At 67.5% G+C, this 16,573-nt stretch overlaps 2 protein-coding genes across 3 annotated transcripts; both read right to left on the reverse strand.

Moving 5' to 3' along the window:
* Positions 1–136: 136 nt before the first annotated feature.
* CS (citrate synthase) lies at positions 137–9,525 on the reverse strand. Its single transcript, XM_084223714.1, has 11 exons — positions 9,339–9,525; positions 7,412–7,459; positions 6,747–6,854; positions 6,590–6,655; positions 5,869–6,000; positions 4,969–5,157; positions 4,677–4,876; positions 3,796–3,925; positions 2,860–2,961; positions 2,185–2,394; positions 137–830 (listed from the first exon to the last, which is right to left on the reverse strand). Exons 1-11 carry the CDS (start codon positions 9,390–9,392, stop codon positions 660–662), a joined length of 1,410 nt encoding a protein of 469 aa, XP_084079840.1. The 5' UTR covers positions 9,393–9,525; the 3' UTR covers positions 137–659.
* Positions 9,526–10,346: 821 nt separating this feature from the next.
* On the reverse strand, positions 10,347–16,253 carry CNPY2 (canopy FGF signaling regulator 2). 2 transcript variants are annotated; one of them, XM_084223503.1, is made up of 6 exons: positions 16,007–16,253; positions 15,233–15,391; positions 14,666–14,781; positions 13,537–13,734; positions 12,649–12,745; positions 10,347–11,020 (listed from the first exon to the last, which is right to left on the reverse strand). In XM_084223503.1, the coding sequence occupies exons 2-6, from the start codon at positions 15,369–15,371 to the stop codon at positions 10,977–10,979; spliced, it is 594 nt and encodes a 197-aa protein (XP_084079629.1). In that variant the 5' UTR covers positions 15,372–15,391; positions 16,007–16,253; the 3' UTR covers positions 10,347–10,976. The 2 variants fall into 2 exon arrangements, with proteins under 2 accessions (XP_084079629.1, XP_084079628.1); XM_084223502.1 differs by lacking the exon at positions 16,007–16,253 and adding an exon at positions 15,965–16,004.
* Between the last annotated feature and the right edge of the window lie 320 nt (positions 16,254–16,573).

A 16,573-nucleotide genomic window follows, 5' to 3' on the forward strand; every position in this document is an offset into this window, starting at 1 on the left:
GGGTTTGGGGAGGGGGCTGCACGCTGGGACCCCCGGGCGGGGTGGGGCTGCACCACGCCCTGCCCGGGGGGGGCGGGGAGAGGCCGGGGGTTTGTTAATAAAAACATTTATTTTGCATTTTTTTGTTGTTGTTTGTACAGAAGTGCCCGAGAGCTGCGAGGAGCCGGGGTGGGTTCCAGGGTGGGGGTCGGGGGGGGGTCCCAGCTCTGGCTCCCGGGGGCTTCAGGCAGGATGGGGGGGCAGGGGGGTCACACAAACACGGGGGCGCGGCCGGGGAGGAGTGTATCGAGTCCCTGCGGGGGGCCCGGACACGGGGCTGGACTGAACCCCTCTCGGGGGGCTGCAGGGGGGGCTGGACCCCCCCCCAGAACCCTGCCGGGACCCCTCCCCACCCAGCCCAGCAGTGAGGGAGCCTGGGGGGGCTCCCGGTGTGCGCAGTGAGAGCTGCCGGGGTGGGGAGGGGGCACGGGAGCTCCCCCCACCCCACCAGAGTGGGGCTGGGAGGGGGGGGACGACCCCAGGGCTGCCTCTGCCCCTCCCCAGGGTGGGTTTTGGGGGGAAGGGGGAGCAGCTGGGGGGCGCCGAGGGGGGTTCAGTGGCGGGGTGGCCGGGCCGGGCCCGGCGGCGTTCCCTGGGGGAGCCCTGTCCCCGTCCCTTCTTCAGGCGGATTTGTAGCCCACGAGCTGCATGAGGCCCTTGGTGCTCATGGATTTGGGTCTCTCCAGGGGGAATCCCAGAGCTCGGCTCCAGATGAGCTGGGAGAGGACGCCCAGAGCCCGCGAGACACCGAACAGCACCGTGTAGTAATTCATCTCCTTCATGCCGTAGTACTGCGGGGACACGGGAGGGAGCGGGCTCAGAGCGGGCAGGGGGCACACAGGAGAGCCCCGGGGACAGACAGAGGGACAGACGGACAGGGGAAGGGACAGACGGACAGGGGAAGGGCAGGTGGGACAGGGACAAATGGGCAAGGAGAGGGAGAGAGCAACAGGGGGAGGGAGGGAGGGAGGGATGGGGAGAGGAACCAGCTGGGAGAAGGAGGGTGGGACAGGGAGAGGGACACACAGACAGGGAGAGGGACACACAGACAGGGAGAACACAGACAGACAGGGAGAGGGACACACAGAGGGACAGACAGAATAGAGAACACAGAGAAGGACACACAGACAAGGAGAGGGGCAGACAGGAAGGAGAACAGAGAGGGACAGACAGGGAGAAGGACACATGGACAAGAGGAAGGACAGAACAGGGAGAGGGACAGACAGACAGGAAGGAGAACAGAGTGACAGACAGGGAGAGGGACACATAAAGCAAGGGACAGACAGAACAGACAACACAGAGAAGGACATACAGACAAGGAGAGGGACAGACAGGGAGAGGGACACACGGACAGGGAGAACACAGAGAGACAGACAGGGAGAGGGACACAGGGCAAGGGACAGACAGAATAGAGAACACAGAGAAGGACACAGACAAGGAGAGGGATAGACAGGAAGGAGAACAGAAGGACAGACAGGGAGAGGGACAGACAGACAAGAAGGAGAACACAGAGGGACAGACAGACAGGAAGGAGAACAGAGAGGGACACACAGGGCAAGGGACAGAGGGAGAAGGACACATGGACAAGAGGAAGGACAGAACAGGGAGAGGGACAGACAGACAGGAAGGAGAACAGAGTGACAGACAGGGAGAGGGACAGACAGGGAGAGGGACACATAAAGCAAGGGACAGACAGAACAGACAACACAGAGAAGGACATACAGACAAGGAGAGGGACAGACAGGAAGGAGAACAGAGAGAGGGACACACAGGGCAAGGGACAGACAGGGAGAAGGACACATGGACAAGAGGAAGGGCAGAACAGGGAGAGGGACAGACAGACCGGAAGGAGATCAGAGAGAGGGATACAGACAGGGAGAGGAATAGACAGGGAGGACACAAAGGACAGGGAGAGAGGGACAGAGAGAGGGGCACAGGACAGAGAGAGGGACAGACAGACAGGAAGAGGGACAGACAGACAGGAAAGAGAGCAGAGAGGGACACACAGGGCAAGGGACAGACAGGGAGAAGGACACATGGACAAGAGGAAGGCCAGAACAGGGAGAGGGATGTGGACATGCAATAAAGGCAAAGGACAGACTGACAGGAACAGGGACAGACAGCACAGAAGGAGCCCGGGCTCACCTGCAGCAGGACCCCGCTGTGGGCATCCACGTTGGGCCAGGGGTTCTTGGCCTTGCCCTGCTCCAGCAGCACGTTGGGGACGATCTTGTAGAGCTGGGCCACCAGTTTGAACAGGGGGTCCTTGGGCAGGTGCTTGAGGGCGAACTCCCGCTGGCAGGTGTAGCGCGGGTCCGTCTTCCGCAGCACCGCGTGCCCGTAGCCCGGCACCACCTGCAGGGACGGGGTCAGAGCTGCCCCTGAGCGCTGGGATGGGCTCTGAGCGGCCCCTGGAACTGCCCCTGAGCCCCTGAACTGCCCCTGAGCCCTGGAACTGCCCCTGAGCCCCTGGAACTGCCCCTGAGCCCCTGGAACTGCCCCTGAGCCCTGGGATGGGCTCTGGAATGGTCCCTGAGCCCTGAACAGCCCCTGAGCCCCAGCAGCCCCCCAGGCTCCCCCCGAGCCTCCAGGCTCACGCTGAGCCCCCCCAGGCTCCCCCCGAGCCCCCCAGCCCCAGCAGCCCCCCCCAGGCTCACCCTGAGCCCCCCCAGCCCTACCCTGAGCCTGCCAGGTTCCCCCTGAGCCCCAGCAGGGCCCCCCAGGCTCCCCCCGAGCCCCCCCAGCCCCAGCAGGGCCCCCCCAGCCCCACCCCGAGCCCCTCAGGCTCCCCCCCAGCCCCAGGCCGAGCCCCCGGCCCACCCTGCCCGAGTTGAGCGTGTTCCAGATGAAATCCCGCAGCTTCTCGTCCGACACCTCCTTGCCCAGCTCCTTCTGCAGGTCCGTGAGCCAGAGCAGCACCTCCTGCGGGAACGGCAGCGTCAGGGGAGACGGACAGAGGGACGAGGGGAGACGGACAGAGGGACACGGGACAGAGGACAGAGGGACGCGGGGAGACGGACAGAGGGACACGGGACAGGGGGACGAGGGGAGACGGACAGAGGGACAGGGGAACACGGGGAGAGGGACAGAGGGACAGGGGACAGAGGGACAGGGGGAGAGAGGGACAGAGGGACACAGGGACAGAGGGACACAGGGACAGAGGGGAGACAGACAGAGGGACAGGGGACAGAGGGACATGGGGACAGAGAACACAGGGAGATGGGGAGACGGACAGAGGGACATGGGGACAGATGGACACGGACATGGGGACAGATGGACATGGGGAGAGGGACACAGGGACACGGGAATGGGGACAGATGGACACGGGGACAGAGGGACAGGGACAGAGGGACACGGGTATGGGAGAGGGACAGAAGAACACAGGGATGGAGAGAGGGACAGAAGAACACAGGGATGGAGAGAGGGACAGACAGACACACAGGGATGGAGAGGGGGCGCAGGGATGGGGAGAGGGACAAGCAGAGGGATGTATGAACAGAGAGACAGGGAGAGGGATATGGACAGACGGACAGGGAGAGCGACAGACAGGGAGGACATGGACAGAGTGACAGGGAGAGGGACAGATGGACAGGGAGGACAGACAGACAGGGAGAAGGACAGACGGACATAGAGAGGGATGCACGGACAGGGAGAGGGACAGACGGACAGGGCGAGGGACAGACGGACAGGGCGAGGGACAGACGGACAGGGCGAGGGACAGACGGACGGGGCGAGGGACAGACGGACGGGGCCCACCTGGTTGGCGAGGCCGTGCAGGGGCCCGGCCAGGCCGTTCATGGCGGCGGCGAAGGCCAGGTAGGGGTCGGACAGGGCGCTGCCCACCAGGTGGCTCGTGTGGGCACTGACGTTCCCTCCCTCGTGGTCACTGCGGAGGGAGGGGCCGTCAGGAGCCCCCAGCCCCACCAAAGGCCCCGCACGGCGTTTTGGGGGACGGGGGGCACGGAGTGGGACTGGTACAGCCCCACCCCAGCCCTGCCTGCTCCTGGGGACACCCCCGGGGCAGCCCCAGAGCCCCCTCCCCTATAGGGCACAGCCCCACAGAGCCCCTCCCCTATAGGGCACAGCCCCTACAGAGCCCCAGAGCCCCCTCCCCTATAGAGCACAGCCCCTAAAGAGCCCCATAGAACCCCTTACCCTATAGAACACAGCCCAGAGCCCCCCAGAGACCCCTCCCCTATAGGGCACAGCCCAGAGCCCCTACAGGGACCCCTCCCCTATAGGGCACAGCCCAGAGCCCCCTCCCCTATAGAGCACAGCCCAGAGACCTTACAGGGACCCCTCCCCTATAGAGCACAGCCCAGATCCCCTACAGGGACCCCTCCCCTACAGAGCACAGCCCCTAAGGAGCCCCACAGAGCCCCCTCCCCTATAGAGCACAGCCCAGAGCCCCCTCCCCTACAGAGCACAGCCCAGATCCCCTACAGGGACCCCTTCCCTATAGAGCACAGCCCCTAAAGAGCCCCAGAGCCCCTACAGGGACCCCTCCCCTACAGAGCACAGCCCCTACAGAGCCCCCTCCCCTGAGGACACCCCTGGCACATCTGGGGGGCCCTGGGTTTGGGGGAGTGGGGCCAATCCCCCGCCCGCCGCCCCCGCCCAGCAGCCCCCAGCCCCACCTGTGGATGGTGAGGTAGAGCCGCATCAGCTCGATGAACTGGGGGTCGGTGTAGCCCAGCATGTTGGTGAAGTTGTGCGACCAGTCGAGGTTGGGGTCGATGGCGCCGATGCCGCTGCCCTCGCGGTAGAGGTTCCGGTAGATCTTGGCGGCCACGCAGGGCAGCTTGGCGATCAGATCCATGGCGTCCTCGTACACAAACTGCCACCGGCGGGGTCAGAGCGCGCTCCCCCGAGCCCCCCGCACCCGAACCCACCCCCCAGAGCCGGCGCCGGGCCGGGGTCCCGCGGTACCTCCCAGTACTTGGCGCGGTGGATGCCCTCGGCGTAGGCGCGGGCGAACTTGCTCTCGCTGTTGAGGGCGGTGACGGCGGCGCTCAGCTGGGACATGGGGTGCAGGTTGGTGGGGAAGTTGTCCAGCATGGTCACCACGTGCGAGGGCAGAGCTGCACGCTTGGCCCACTCCCGGGACAGCCAGGTCACCTGCGGGGACAGGGCGGGGCTGAGACGTGGGGCTGGGGGCTGGCAGACCCCCCTCAGGTATTTGCCAGCTCCCCCTTGGGTCTGGGGGCTGTCAGACCCCCTGAGCTGTCTGCCAGCCCCCCCTCAGATGTTTGCCAGCCCTTCCTGGGTCTGGGGGCTCCCAGACCCCCCCTGAGTTGTTTGCCAGCTCTTCCTGGGTCTGGGGGCTCTCAGACCTCCCCCTGTTTCCCAGCCCCCTTCTGGGTCTGGGGGCTCTCAGAACCCCCCTGAGCTGTTTCCCAACCCCCTCCTGGGTCTGGGGGCTCTCAGACCCCCCCTGTTTCCCAGCCCCTCCTGGGTCCAGGGACTCTCAGACCCCCCCTCAGCTGTTTGCCAGCCCCTCCTCGGTCTGGGGGCTCTCAGACCCCCCCAGCTGTTTGCTAGCCCCCTCCTGAGTCTGGGAGCTGTCAGACCCCCTGAGCTGTTTGCCAGCCCCTCCCCTCAGCTGTTTGCCAGTCCCTCCTGGGTCTGGGGGCTCTCAGACCCCCCCCTCAGCAGTTTCCCAGCCCCCTCCTGGGTCTGGGGGCTCTCAGACCCCCCCTGAGCTGTTTCCAAGTCCCTCCTGGGTCCAGGGACTCTCAGACCCCCCCTGAGCTGTTTTCCAGCCCTTCCTGGGTCTGGGGGCTCTCAGACCCCCCTCCCCAGCCGTTCCCCAGCCCCCTCCCACAGTACCTGCTCCTGGGTCGGGATCTCTCCGGTCACCAGCAGCCAGAAGAGCCCCTCGGGCAGCGGCTCCTCTCCCCCCGCAGCCTTGGGCAGCTTCTTCTGGCACTCGGGAATGCTGTAGCCGCGGAAACGGATGCCCTGCGGGGCCGGAGCGTCAGCGGGACCGGGACCGGGGCCGGGAGGGACGGGCAGGGAAAGGGAATGGGTGGGATGGGGTGGAATGGGCTGGGAATGGGCTGGGGATGAGTAGGAATGGGGTAGAGACAGAGTGGGAATGGCTGGGATGAGGTGGGAAGGGTTGGGAATGGGCTGGGAGTGGTGGGGATGGGCGGGACCAGCTGGGATGGGCTGGGAGTGGGTGGGAATAGGCTGGGACGGGGTGGGAATGGGTGGGACGGGGTGGGAATGGGTGGGAATGGCTGGGATGGGCTGGGATGAGGTGGGAAGGGTTGGGAATGGGTTGGGAATGAGTAGGAATGGGGTAGGGACAGCGTGGGAATGGCTGGGATAGGCTGGGAAGGGTTGGGAATGGTGGGAATGGGCTGGGAATGGCTGGGATGGGCTGGGAATGGCTGGGATGGGCAGGGACAGAGTGGGACCGGCTGGGATGGGCTGGGAATGGGTGGGATGGGCAGGGACAGGGTGGGACCGACTGGGATGGGCAGGGACAGGGTGGGACCGGCTGGGATGGGCAGGGACAGGGTGGGAAGGCTGGGATGAGCCCTACCTCATCAGGATCCAGCACCGAGGTCTCGTAGATCAGCCCTTTCATGCCCCTCATGCCGCCGTACACCTGGAAGGGGCCGGGAGGTCACGGTGAGGCCCGGTGGCAGGGCCCGGTGACCCCGGTGACCCCGGTGGCCCCGGAGTGGCCCCACACTCACCATGTCCACGGTGATCTGCCCGATGGTCGTGCTGCCGTGCTGCTGCCGGAAGCTCTTGATCTTCGCCTGCTCCTTGGGGATCATGGTGGCCAAGACGTCTTTGAGGTTCTGGGGACAAGGGGCAGGGATGTGAGAGGGGGGCTGAGCACAGCAGAGAGGGTGACAGAGGAAGAGGGACAAGGAGAAGGTGTGACAACTGAGAGGGTGACAGGAGAGGAGAGGGGTGACAGAAGATGTGGGGCAGGAGAGGGAGAGAAGGAAAGAGGAGAGGGGGCTCCCCTTCGAGAGCAGTGATGGGAAAGGGGGTGACAAAAGAGATGGGGACAGGAAAGGGGGTGACAGAGGCAATAGAACAGGGGGCTCCCCTTGGGGAGAGGGGACAGGAAAGAGGGTGACAGGAGATGGGAGAGGATCCCCCCTTGAAGAAGGGGCCAAAGGAAAGAGGTGACAGGAAAGGAGGTGACAGGAAAGGGAACTCCCTTTGGAGAAGAGTGACAGGAGGGGGGTCAAGGCAGAGGAGATGACAAGAAAGATGGGGACAAGAAAGAGGGTGACAAACGGCCTCCCCCTGGAGAGGGGTCTCAGGAGAGGCAGCCACAGGGAAGAGGTGTCAGGAGAAGGGAACAGGTGACAGGGTGGGGGTCACAGCAGAGGACCCCCCTTACCGTGGCGGCGCTGGCGTGGCGAGCAGCAAAGAGGACACACGGCGCATTCTGTGGGACAAGGGACACAGAGACCCCCCTGTCACCAGGGCACAGCCTCTTTTTTGGGGACGGGGGTGCAGCCAGAGGAGCCCCCCCAGCCCCGTGGCCGGTGAGACCCCGGTTCCCAAGGACGCCGGAGCCTCGCCCACGCGGGCGCGGCTCAGAGCCGGGATCAGCCGGGGCGGGATCAGCGCCGGGATCAGCGGAGCCGGGATCAGCCGCGGCGGCCCCGCGCTGCCCTCGCGGCCGCAGCCGGAGCTGGCTCGGGGAACGCGGCCGCGTTCTCCTTCCTGGAGCCGCGCCCGGCCAGGCACGGCCGCGGTTTTCCTGAGCCGGGGAATCCGAACTTTGTTCCTCGCCCACGCGTGGGAACCGGGAACCGCGGGGACTCCGGCCGGCGGGGACACCCCGGGAACACACCCCGGGCTTGGCAGCGCCAGCACCGGGGACACCGGGAACACCGGGCCCGCCCGCCCCGCTGGGCACCGGCGGCTGGGACACACCGGGGGACACCGGGGCCGCCACCCACGGGGACACCCGGCGATTCACCGGGGCCGGGAGCTGCGGCAGCGCCTGCGGCAGAGCCAGAACATGACTCGGTTTTTCCGCTGGCTGCCGGGAGGACGCGGGGGGGCCGCGCTGCAGAGAACCCCCCCGAGGTGTCCCCCGGTGCCCCGCGAGCCCCCGGCCCGGCCAGGGGGTGCCCGGTGGGGCGGGTGTGGCCGCGGCGGGTGGCGAGGCCGTGTCCCCCCGCAACAGGCGGCTCCGGGAAGGGAAAATGCCGGCGGAACAATGGAGGCGGCAGCGGGGAGCCCAAGGTCAAGGCGGCCGCTGTCGCCGCCGCGGGGGCCCCGTCACCCCCCCGCCGTGTCACCCCCGGTGTCACCCCCGTGTCCCCCCGTTCTGGGGGTCCCCACGGCTCGTCCCGGCTGTCACCGAGGTGCCACCGGCTCAAGGTCACACGTGCTGGCGGTGACACCGGGCACCGGCCGGGGGGAGCGCGGGGGCACGGCAGGACCCTCCCGGGGCTCCCGTTGTGCCCGGGGGTGCGGGGGCTCCGCGGGTCGGGGCTGCGGGGTCAGGCCCAGGGGAGGAGGAGGAAGAGGAAGAGGGTCGGGATCACGGCTCAAGCCGGGGGGGCGGCCCCGGTCCGCTCGGTTTTACGGGGAGCAGGGCCAAGTGGGGCATCGGGAATATCCCAAAATATCGCCCGGTCGATAAAGACACCGCAGCGCCCGTTACGAAACGCCGGGGCCGCGGCCAAGGCAAACACACCGGAGGGGCGGGGGTCGCTCCGGCCCGGTACCGGCGCTCGGGGGTCCCCTCGCTGTGACCCCGGTGTCCTCTACGGCACCGAGACGCTGGGGAAGGGCGGCGGCGGGGACGGTCCCCGCCTCCACCCCCCCTACTGCCGGTGCCACCGGGCGCGGGCTCCCGGGGCCGGTGCGGGGCTCCAGGGGGCGTCCGGGACCCCCCACGCTCAGCGCTGCACAACGAGGGGGAGCGGTGGGACCGGATCCCCCAGCGGGGCTTCCCCGGGCTGGGGGCCCCCGCACGGGGCTGAGGCAGCAGCGGAACCCCCCGGGCGCGGACCGGGCCCGGAGCCCCCCGAGCCACTCCCGGTGCCCCCGGCTCTGAGAAGCGCCCGGCGCTGGTTCCCACCACGTGCTGCCGCTGCGGCCCCGCGCCCACCCCGGTCCCAATCCCGGTGGCGATCCCGATCGCGATCCCGGTCACCCCGGTCCCATCCCCCCTCCTCCGCCGCCACCGCGCGGCCCCTTTAAGGCAGCGCCCCCCGCGTCGCCCCTTTAAGAACCGGACCCCCCCCGCTCTCCCTTCCCCCCGCGGCGTCGCCCCTTTAAGGCGCGGCGAGGCCGGGCGCGCTCACCTTGGGCCCGCGGAGGCGCGCGGCCGCCCGGCTGCCGGCGGCGAGGAGCGTCATGGCGGTACCGGGACGGGACAGGCCGGGGCTGAACGGGACCGGGAGCGGGGCCGGGACCGGGAGCGGGGCCGGGGCGGGAGCGGGGCCGGAGCGGCGGCGGCCGGGGGTCCTCAACGTGAGGGCGGGACGGAGCGCGGCGCTGGTTATTAGCATAACCCCGCCCCCTGTCGGGGCAGAGCCGTTTGCTATTGGCTAAGCGGCGCGCCGTGGGGCGGGGCCACGCTAATGAAGCGGCGGGGGGCGCAAGCTATAGGTGGCCGCCGCATTCGCCTGATCAGGACCAGGGGTGGGGTGAAGGGGTGCCCGCCCCGTCTCGTGACGTCACCGGCCGCAGTGCGTGACGTCACGCCTCGGTGTCGTCCCCGCGGCCCCGCCGGTATCCCCGTGGGGTTCGACTGCGGGGGCGGGGGGCTTCCCCGTGACGTCACCAGGCGCTCGGCCGGGCGCTATGAGGTCACGGGAGCCCATGACGTCATCCTGTATGTGGCCACAGTGGCCTGAGGTGATAGGATGTGGCATGTGGCTCAGCGGTGACGTCAGATGGTGGCATGTCACCATGGCCTCTGAGCCCAGGACGTTGTCCTGTTGGCACCGGGTGACACAATGGAGTGACATGGGGTGACACGGGGTAAAGGGTGCCAGAAGAGGGGCAGAGCCCTATGGCTGCTCCTGTCCCCTGGCCAGGTGACACGGAGTGACACAGGCAGAGAGGCCAGAACCCTCTCAGTGGCGGGATGGGGTGACACCGGGCGGCAGCTGAGAGCCAGCACCCCCATGGTGGATGGCATGAGGTGACACAGGGTGACCAGCCACAGCCAAGGGACCGGACCCCCATGTCACTTGGGGTGACACAGAGCCACCCACGAGGGGTGAGCCACTGGGGACACCGTGGGGACACTGCTGTCCCCCACCCCACCCCACACACACACACCGCACCAGAGCTGCCTTCGGGTGGGCCCACGGCCCCTTTATTGCCTGCAAAACAGAGGGGAGTCCCCAAGCCCCCCACCCCGCGGGGGCTGAGCCCCGCTGTGTCCCCCGGCAGCGGGGCAGGAATGTCCCTGAAATGTCCCAACAGGAGCGAGGAGGTGGCCCCGGTCCCCTGGCCATCCCGGTGGCCCCGGATGGGGAATAAATAGGACGGGAGCTCCGCACGGGGCGAGGCAGCTGGGGAGGTCCCGGAGATCCGTCTGTCCCGGGGACATCCCGGTGGATCCCGGGGACATCCCGGTGGGTCCCAAGGACATCCCGGTGGGTCCTGGGGACGTCCTGGTAGGTCCCAAGGATGTCCCAGTGGGTCCTGGGGACGTCCCGGTGGGTCCTGGGGACGTCCTGGTGGGTCCTGGGGATGTCCCGGTGGGTCCCGGGGACGTCCCGGTGGGTCTTGAGGATGTCCCAGTGAGTCCCAAGGACACCCCGGTGGCTCCTGGGGATGTCCCAGTGGGTCCCAAGGACATCCTGGTGGGTTCTGGGATGTCCCAGTGGGTTCTGGGGACATCCTGGTGTGTCCCAAGGACGTCCCGGTGGGTCCCAAGGACACCCCGGTGGCTCCCGGCGCCGTCCCGGTCCCCGCTCCCGAGGCAGTCACAGCTCGTCGTGTGGGATGTGGAGCGCGTGGTCACACAGGTCTGCGGGGACAACAGGGGACAGTGGGGGTGTGGTGGAGCCCTGGGGGACCCTTAGGTCACGTCAGAGCTTTGTGGGACCCTCAGGATGCACCAAACCCCTGTGAGACCCCCAGGATGTGTTGGAGCCCCATGGAACCCTCAGGATGCACCAGACCCCCAGGACACATCAGAGCCCCATGGGACATTCTGGATGCATCAGACCCCCAGGAGTCCCCCAAAACATGGCAGCCCTCAGTGGTGGATCCCTGTGGGACCCCCAGGATGTGTCAGAGCTCCATGGGACCCTCAGGATGCACCAGACCCCCAGCACTGTGGGACCCCTGGGTCACATCAGAGCTTTGTGGGACCCTCAGGACACATCAGAGCTCCATGAGACCCTCAGGACGCCCCAGACCCCCAGGAGACCCTCAGGACACAGCAGCCCTGTGAGACCCTCAGGATGCAGAGGTCCCACAAGACCCCCAGGATATGACAGCCCTGTGGGACCCTCAGGACACATCAGAGCCTTGTGGGACTCTGTGCTGCCATGTCCCCTCCCAGGGATGGTCCCTGCTGTGACCAGTGGCATTTCCCTGCCTTTGTCCTGTGTTAGTGACACATGTGGCTGTCTGGACACAGCCACAGCCTGGCCTGTCCCTGCTCTGGTCCCCACGCTGCAGGAGGAGCCCCAGGAGCAGCTGTGGAGACCCTCAGGACCCCCTGGGCAGAGCATTGTCCTGGTGGCTGTGCCAGGTACAAAGGGACCTGCCCTGGCCCCGTCCAGGGCCCCGGCCAGGACTGCAGTGGCCCGAAGGTCACAGCGTGCCCTGACCTGGGTGTTTGTGAGCTGGAAATAGCCCCAGAATGGGACAGGGCCATTGGATGCGCCAGGAGAGGCCACAGAGTCAGCACAGCAGCTGCCCTGGCTCGGCCCCAGCATCCCAAAACAACCCCAGGGCCAGCAGGGTCCAGGCACTGCCACGGGGTGCTGGGATTTGGGGAAAAAAATTGCAACTCCTCCCTGACCTGGGCTGGCAGAAAATCCCATCCCAGCACTGACAGAGCAGCCATGACCCCCGAACAGCAGGAGAGACCCCCAGAACACCAGGAGAGACCCCCTGGGACAGCCCCAGCTCTTGGCTGGTATTTCCTCCTATCCCAGCAGTGATGGAGCAGGAGAGACCCCTGGAAGAGCAGCAAAGACCCCCAGGAACAGCCCCTGCTCTGGGCTGGCATCTCCTCTCATCCCAGCACTGAAGGAGCACAAGAGACCCCCAGAACAGATGGAGAAAGCCCAGGAACAGCAGGAGAGACCCCCAAGAACAGCAGGAGAGGCCCCCTGGGACAGCCCCAGCTCTGGGCTGGTATTTTCTCCTATCCCAGCAGTGATGGAGCAGGAGAGACCCCTGGAAGAGCAGCAAAGACCCCCTGGAAGAGCAGCAAAGACCCCCAGGAAGAGCCCCAGCTCTGGGCTGGCATCTCCTCTCATCCCAGCACTGAAGGAGCATGAGAGACCCCCAGAACAGACAGAGAGAGCCCAGAACAGCCCCCAGCTCTGGGCTGGCAGCTCAGCTCAGCTCATCCCAGCACCAAGGGAGCAGCCACAGCCCCAGGAGCAGCAGCAGAGCCCCCCAGGCCCCCCATCTCACCCGTCCTCTTGCTGCAGAGCCGGTCCTTGACGTTCTCAGCCTCGTGTGACAGAAACTCGATGAGCTCGTCCTCGTACTCCTCAGCGATGCTCTCGCACTGCAAGGGTGACACCGGTGACACCACCAGCCCAAGGGAGCCCCTATTCTCCCTTTCCCCATTTCCCACCTGTCCTGCCCTGTCCCCATTGTTCCCCTGTCCCATCCTGTCCCCATGTCCCTGTCCCCCCCTTTCCCCCCTCTCCCATCCTGTCCCCCTGTCCCTGTTCTCCCTTTTCCTCATTTCCCACCCTGTCCCCACTATCCCATCCTGTCCCCATGTCCCTATCCTCCCTTTCCCATCCTGTCCCCCTGTCCCTGTCCTCCCTTTTCCTCTTTTCCCACCCTGTCCCCACCGTTCCATCCTGTCCCCCTGTCCCTGTCCTCCCTGTCCCCCATTTCCCACCCTGTCCCTGTGTCCCTGTCCTCCCTGTCCCCCCTCTCCTAGGCTATCCCCATGTCCCTGTCCCCCATTTCCCACCCTGTCCCCACTGTTCCACCCTGACCCCGTGTCCCTGTCCTCCCTGTCCCCCCTCTCCCCTCCTGTCCCCATGTCCCTGTCCCCCCCTTTCCCCCCTCTCCCATCCTGTCCCCCTGTCCCTGTCCTGCCTGTCCCCCATTTCCCACCCTGTCCCCATGTCCCTGTCCCCCATTCCAACCCTGTCCCCACCGTTCCACCCTGTCCCCATGTCCCTGTCCCCCCCATTTCCCCCCAGGACACCCCTGTCCCCACTGTTCCCCTGTCTCATCCTATCCCCGTGTCCCTGTCCTCCCTTTCCCCCCTCTCCCACCCTGTCCCCATGTCCCTGTCCCCCCATTTCCCCCCCAGGACACCCCTGTCCCCTCACACACCGCGAATTTCAGGCTGGAGGTGACATCCCCGTCGAACTTGACCCCGGACAGGTCCATCTTGGTGCCGTCGTGGGAGATGACTCGGACGTAGCTCTTGCGCTGCGTGCTCGGGTCCAGCTTCTCGCCGTACTCCTTCATCTTCTCACACACCCTCTCCAGCAGCTCCGTCAGGTGCGCCTCGGACCGAGCGTACGGCACCTGCGGCCCCGGGGACACCGGGGGAGGAACCGGGCAGGGCTCAGAGGGGACACCGGGAGAGGAACCGGGCAGGGCTCAGCATGGACACCGGGAGAGGAACCGGGCAGGTCTCAGCATGGACACCGGGAGAGGAACCGGGCAGGGCAGTGAAGACACCGGGAGAGGAACCGGGCAGGGCTCAGCATGGACACCGGGAGCACCGGGCAGGGCAGCAGGGACACCGGGAGAGGAACCGGGCAGGGCAGCGGGGACACCGGGAGAGGAACCGGGCAGGGCAGCAGGGACACCGGGAGCAGGGACACTGGGAGAGGCCCTGGGCAGAGGTCAGCGGAGTTTCCTGGGAGTGGCCCCGGGCAGAGGTCAGCGGGGACCCCAGGAGTGGCCCTGGGAGCGGGGACAACGGGAGTGGCCCCGGACAGGGGTCAGCAGGGTCCCTGGGGATGGCCCTGGGACAGGACCCGGACAGGGGTCAGCAGGGTCCCCGGGAGTGGTCCCGAGAGTGGGGACACCGGGAGAGGCCCTGGTCAGGGGTCAGCAGAGGAGGGAGAGGTCCTGGGAGTGGGGACACCAGGGGTGGGGCAGAGGGGACAGGGAAGGACAGTGGGGACAGTGCAGGACAGGGTGGGAAATGCAGGAAAGGCAGAATAGGGACATGGGGACAGGATGAAATGGGGAGACAAGACTGAATAGGGGGACAGGGACAGAAGAGACAGCAAGACAGGACAGGGGGACAGGCCAGGGTGGTGGCACAGGGCTTGGGGGTGTCCACTGGGGCCAGCTGGACCCCCAGTGTCCCCCAGGGGGACAGGCTGAGGGTCTCCAGCACATGGGGACTCTTCCCCACACACCTCCTGGCAGAGGCCCCGGGCAGAGGTCAGTGGGGACACCAGGAGTGGGGACACCGGGAGTGGGGACACCGGGAGGGCCTCACCTCCACCACCGACTGGCTGCCGTCGGGGTTGATGCGGAACGAGCCCATCTGGATGGTTTTTCTGGGATCCACCTGGGCAATTTCCCACTCCAGCTCATCCACCAGCGCCCGGCAGGCTGTGGGGGACACGGTGACATGGGACACCTGGCACGTGTGCTTCTGTGGCTGCCCAGAGCCAGACTGGTGTGACTGGGGCACACTGGGATGGAGGGTGTGCGGGGAAGGGTCTCCATGGGCTGGAGACCCTCAGCCTGTCCCCCTGGGGGACACTGCAGGTCCAGCTGGCCTCAGTGGGCACCTCCAAGCCCTGTGCCACCACCCTGGCCTGTCCCCCTGTCCTGGCTTGCTGTCTCCTCTGTCCCTGTTCCCCTGTTTAGCCCTGTCTCCCCATTTCCCCCATCCCTATTCTCCCTTTCCCCTATTTCCCACCTGCCCTGCCCGGTCTCCACTGTCCCATCCTGTCCCCATTGTCCCTGTCCTGCCCTCCCCACTGTTCCATGCTGTCCCATCCCATCTGGTCCCCCGTGTCCCACCTGTCCCCTCCTTGTTCCCCGTGTCCCCCCACACCTCCGCAGTGCAGGTCCTGGCTCCGGCGCGCTCCGGCCGCGGGCAGCAGCGATGCCAAGGCCAGGGCCAGGCCGAGCAGGGCCAGGACCCGGCCCCGCATCCCCGGGGCTCCGCAGATTCCCGGCACCCGGCCCCGCATCCTCAGGGCTCCGCTGTCACCTGCGGGCACGGGGCAGCTCCAGCGCCGGTGGCCCCGCTGTCCCCACACCCCGTCCCACCCGAGGGCCATCCCTGCCCGGCCCCCCGTGCCCCGCAGAGCCCGGCTCTCCTTAGGGCTTCTTCATCCACGGTGTTCCCCTTCCCGGTCCGCTCTGAGTCCCGTTAGTGCCGCTGGACTCCACAGGGACCCCTCCCCATAGGGCAGAGCCCCACAGGGACCCCTCCCCATACGGCAGAGCCCCTACAGAGCCCCCTCCTCTATAGGGCAGCGCTCAGCCGCCCTCACAGAGCCCCCTCCTCTATAGGGCAGAACACAGAGCCCCTTCCCCTATAGGGCACAGCCCAGCCGCCCTCATAGAGCCCCTTCCCCTATAGGGCACAGCCCAGCCGCCCTCACAGAGCCCCCTCCCCTACAGGGCAGCGCTCAGCGGCCCTCACAGAGCCCCCTCCTCTCCAGGATCCCTCACAGCCCCCTATGGAGCCTTTCGCCCCCAGGGCCGAGCCCATCGCCTTCTCCGAAGCCCCCTCATCCCGGGCCCGGCCGAGCCCCTCCCCGTCCTGCGCCCCCCGTACCGGCCGCTCTCCCGTCCCGCTCCCACCGCCCCTCACACCGACCGGCTGCCCCGGGACTGCCCGCGGCGCCGCCGGTCCCGGCGCGCCCCCCCAGCCCGCACCGCCGCGGGTCACGGCCGCTTGGAGCGGACGGCGGCCAAGCCGGGCCGGGCGGCAGAGCCGGTCGGACCGGTCAGACCAGCAGGGGAGGCTCCGAGGGCCGCGGCGGAGCGGTCCCGCGAGCAGGCGGCGCCGAGGGCAGCCCCGGACGGGCGCCGAGGGCCCCACCGTTGCCAGGGCCCGGCCGCGTGGCGCTCGGCCCTGAGAGGGCGGGGCCTGACGTGGCTCCGCCCACATAACCGGTCTGGCCACGCCCCCACCCCGGCTCAGCCGCGACCCGGGACCGGGACCGGGACCGGGGTCGGGTTTGTCCCGCCGTGTCCCCGGTCTGAGCCCCGGACCGCCTTTTTTAGGTCTTGGTCCGTCCTTCCGTGCCCGCGGTTTGAGCCCTGAACCGAGCGTGGGCCGGGTCCGTCCTGCCGTACCCCGGGTCTGGTCCCGGTCCGTCCCGCCGTGCCCCAGGTCTGAGCACCGACCGGAACCGTGGTCCTTCCTGCCGTGTCCCCGGTG

This window comes from Fringilla coelebs (assembly GCF_963513975.1).
Source record: "Fringilla coelebs genome assembly, chromosome: 30".
NCBI classification, from domain to species: domain Eukaryota; kingdom Metazoa; phylum Chordata; class Aves; order Passeriformes; family Fringillidae; genus Fringilla; species Fringilla coelebs.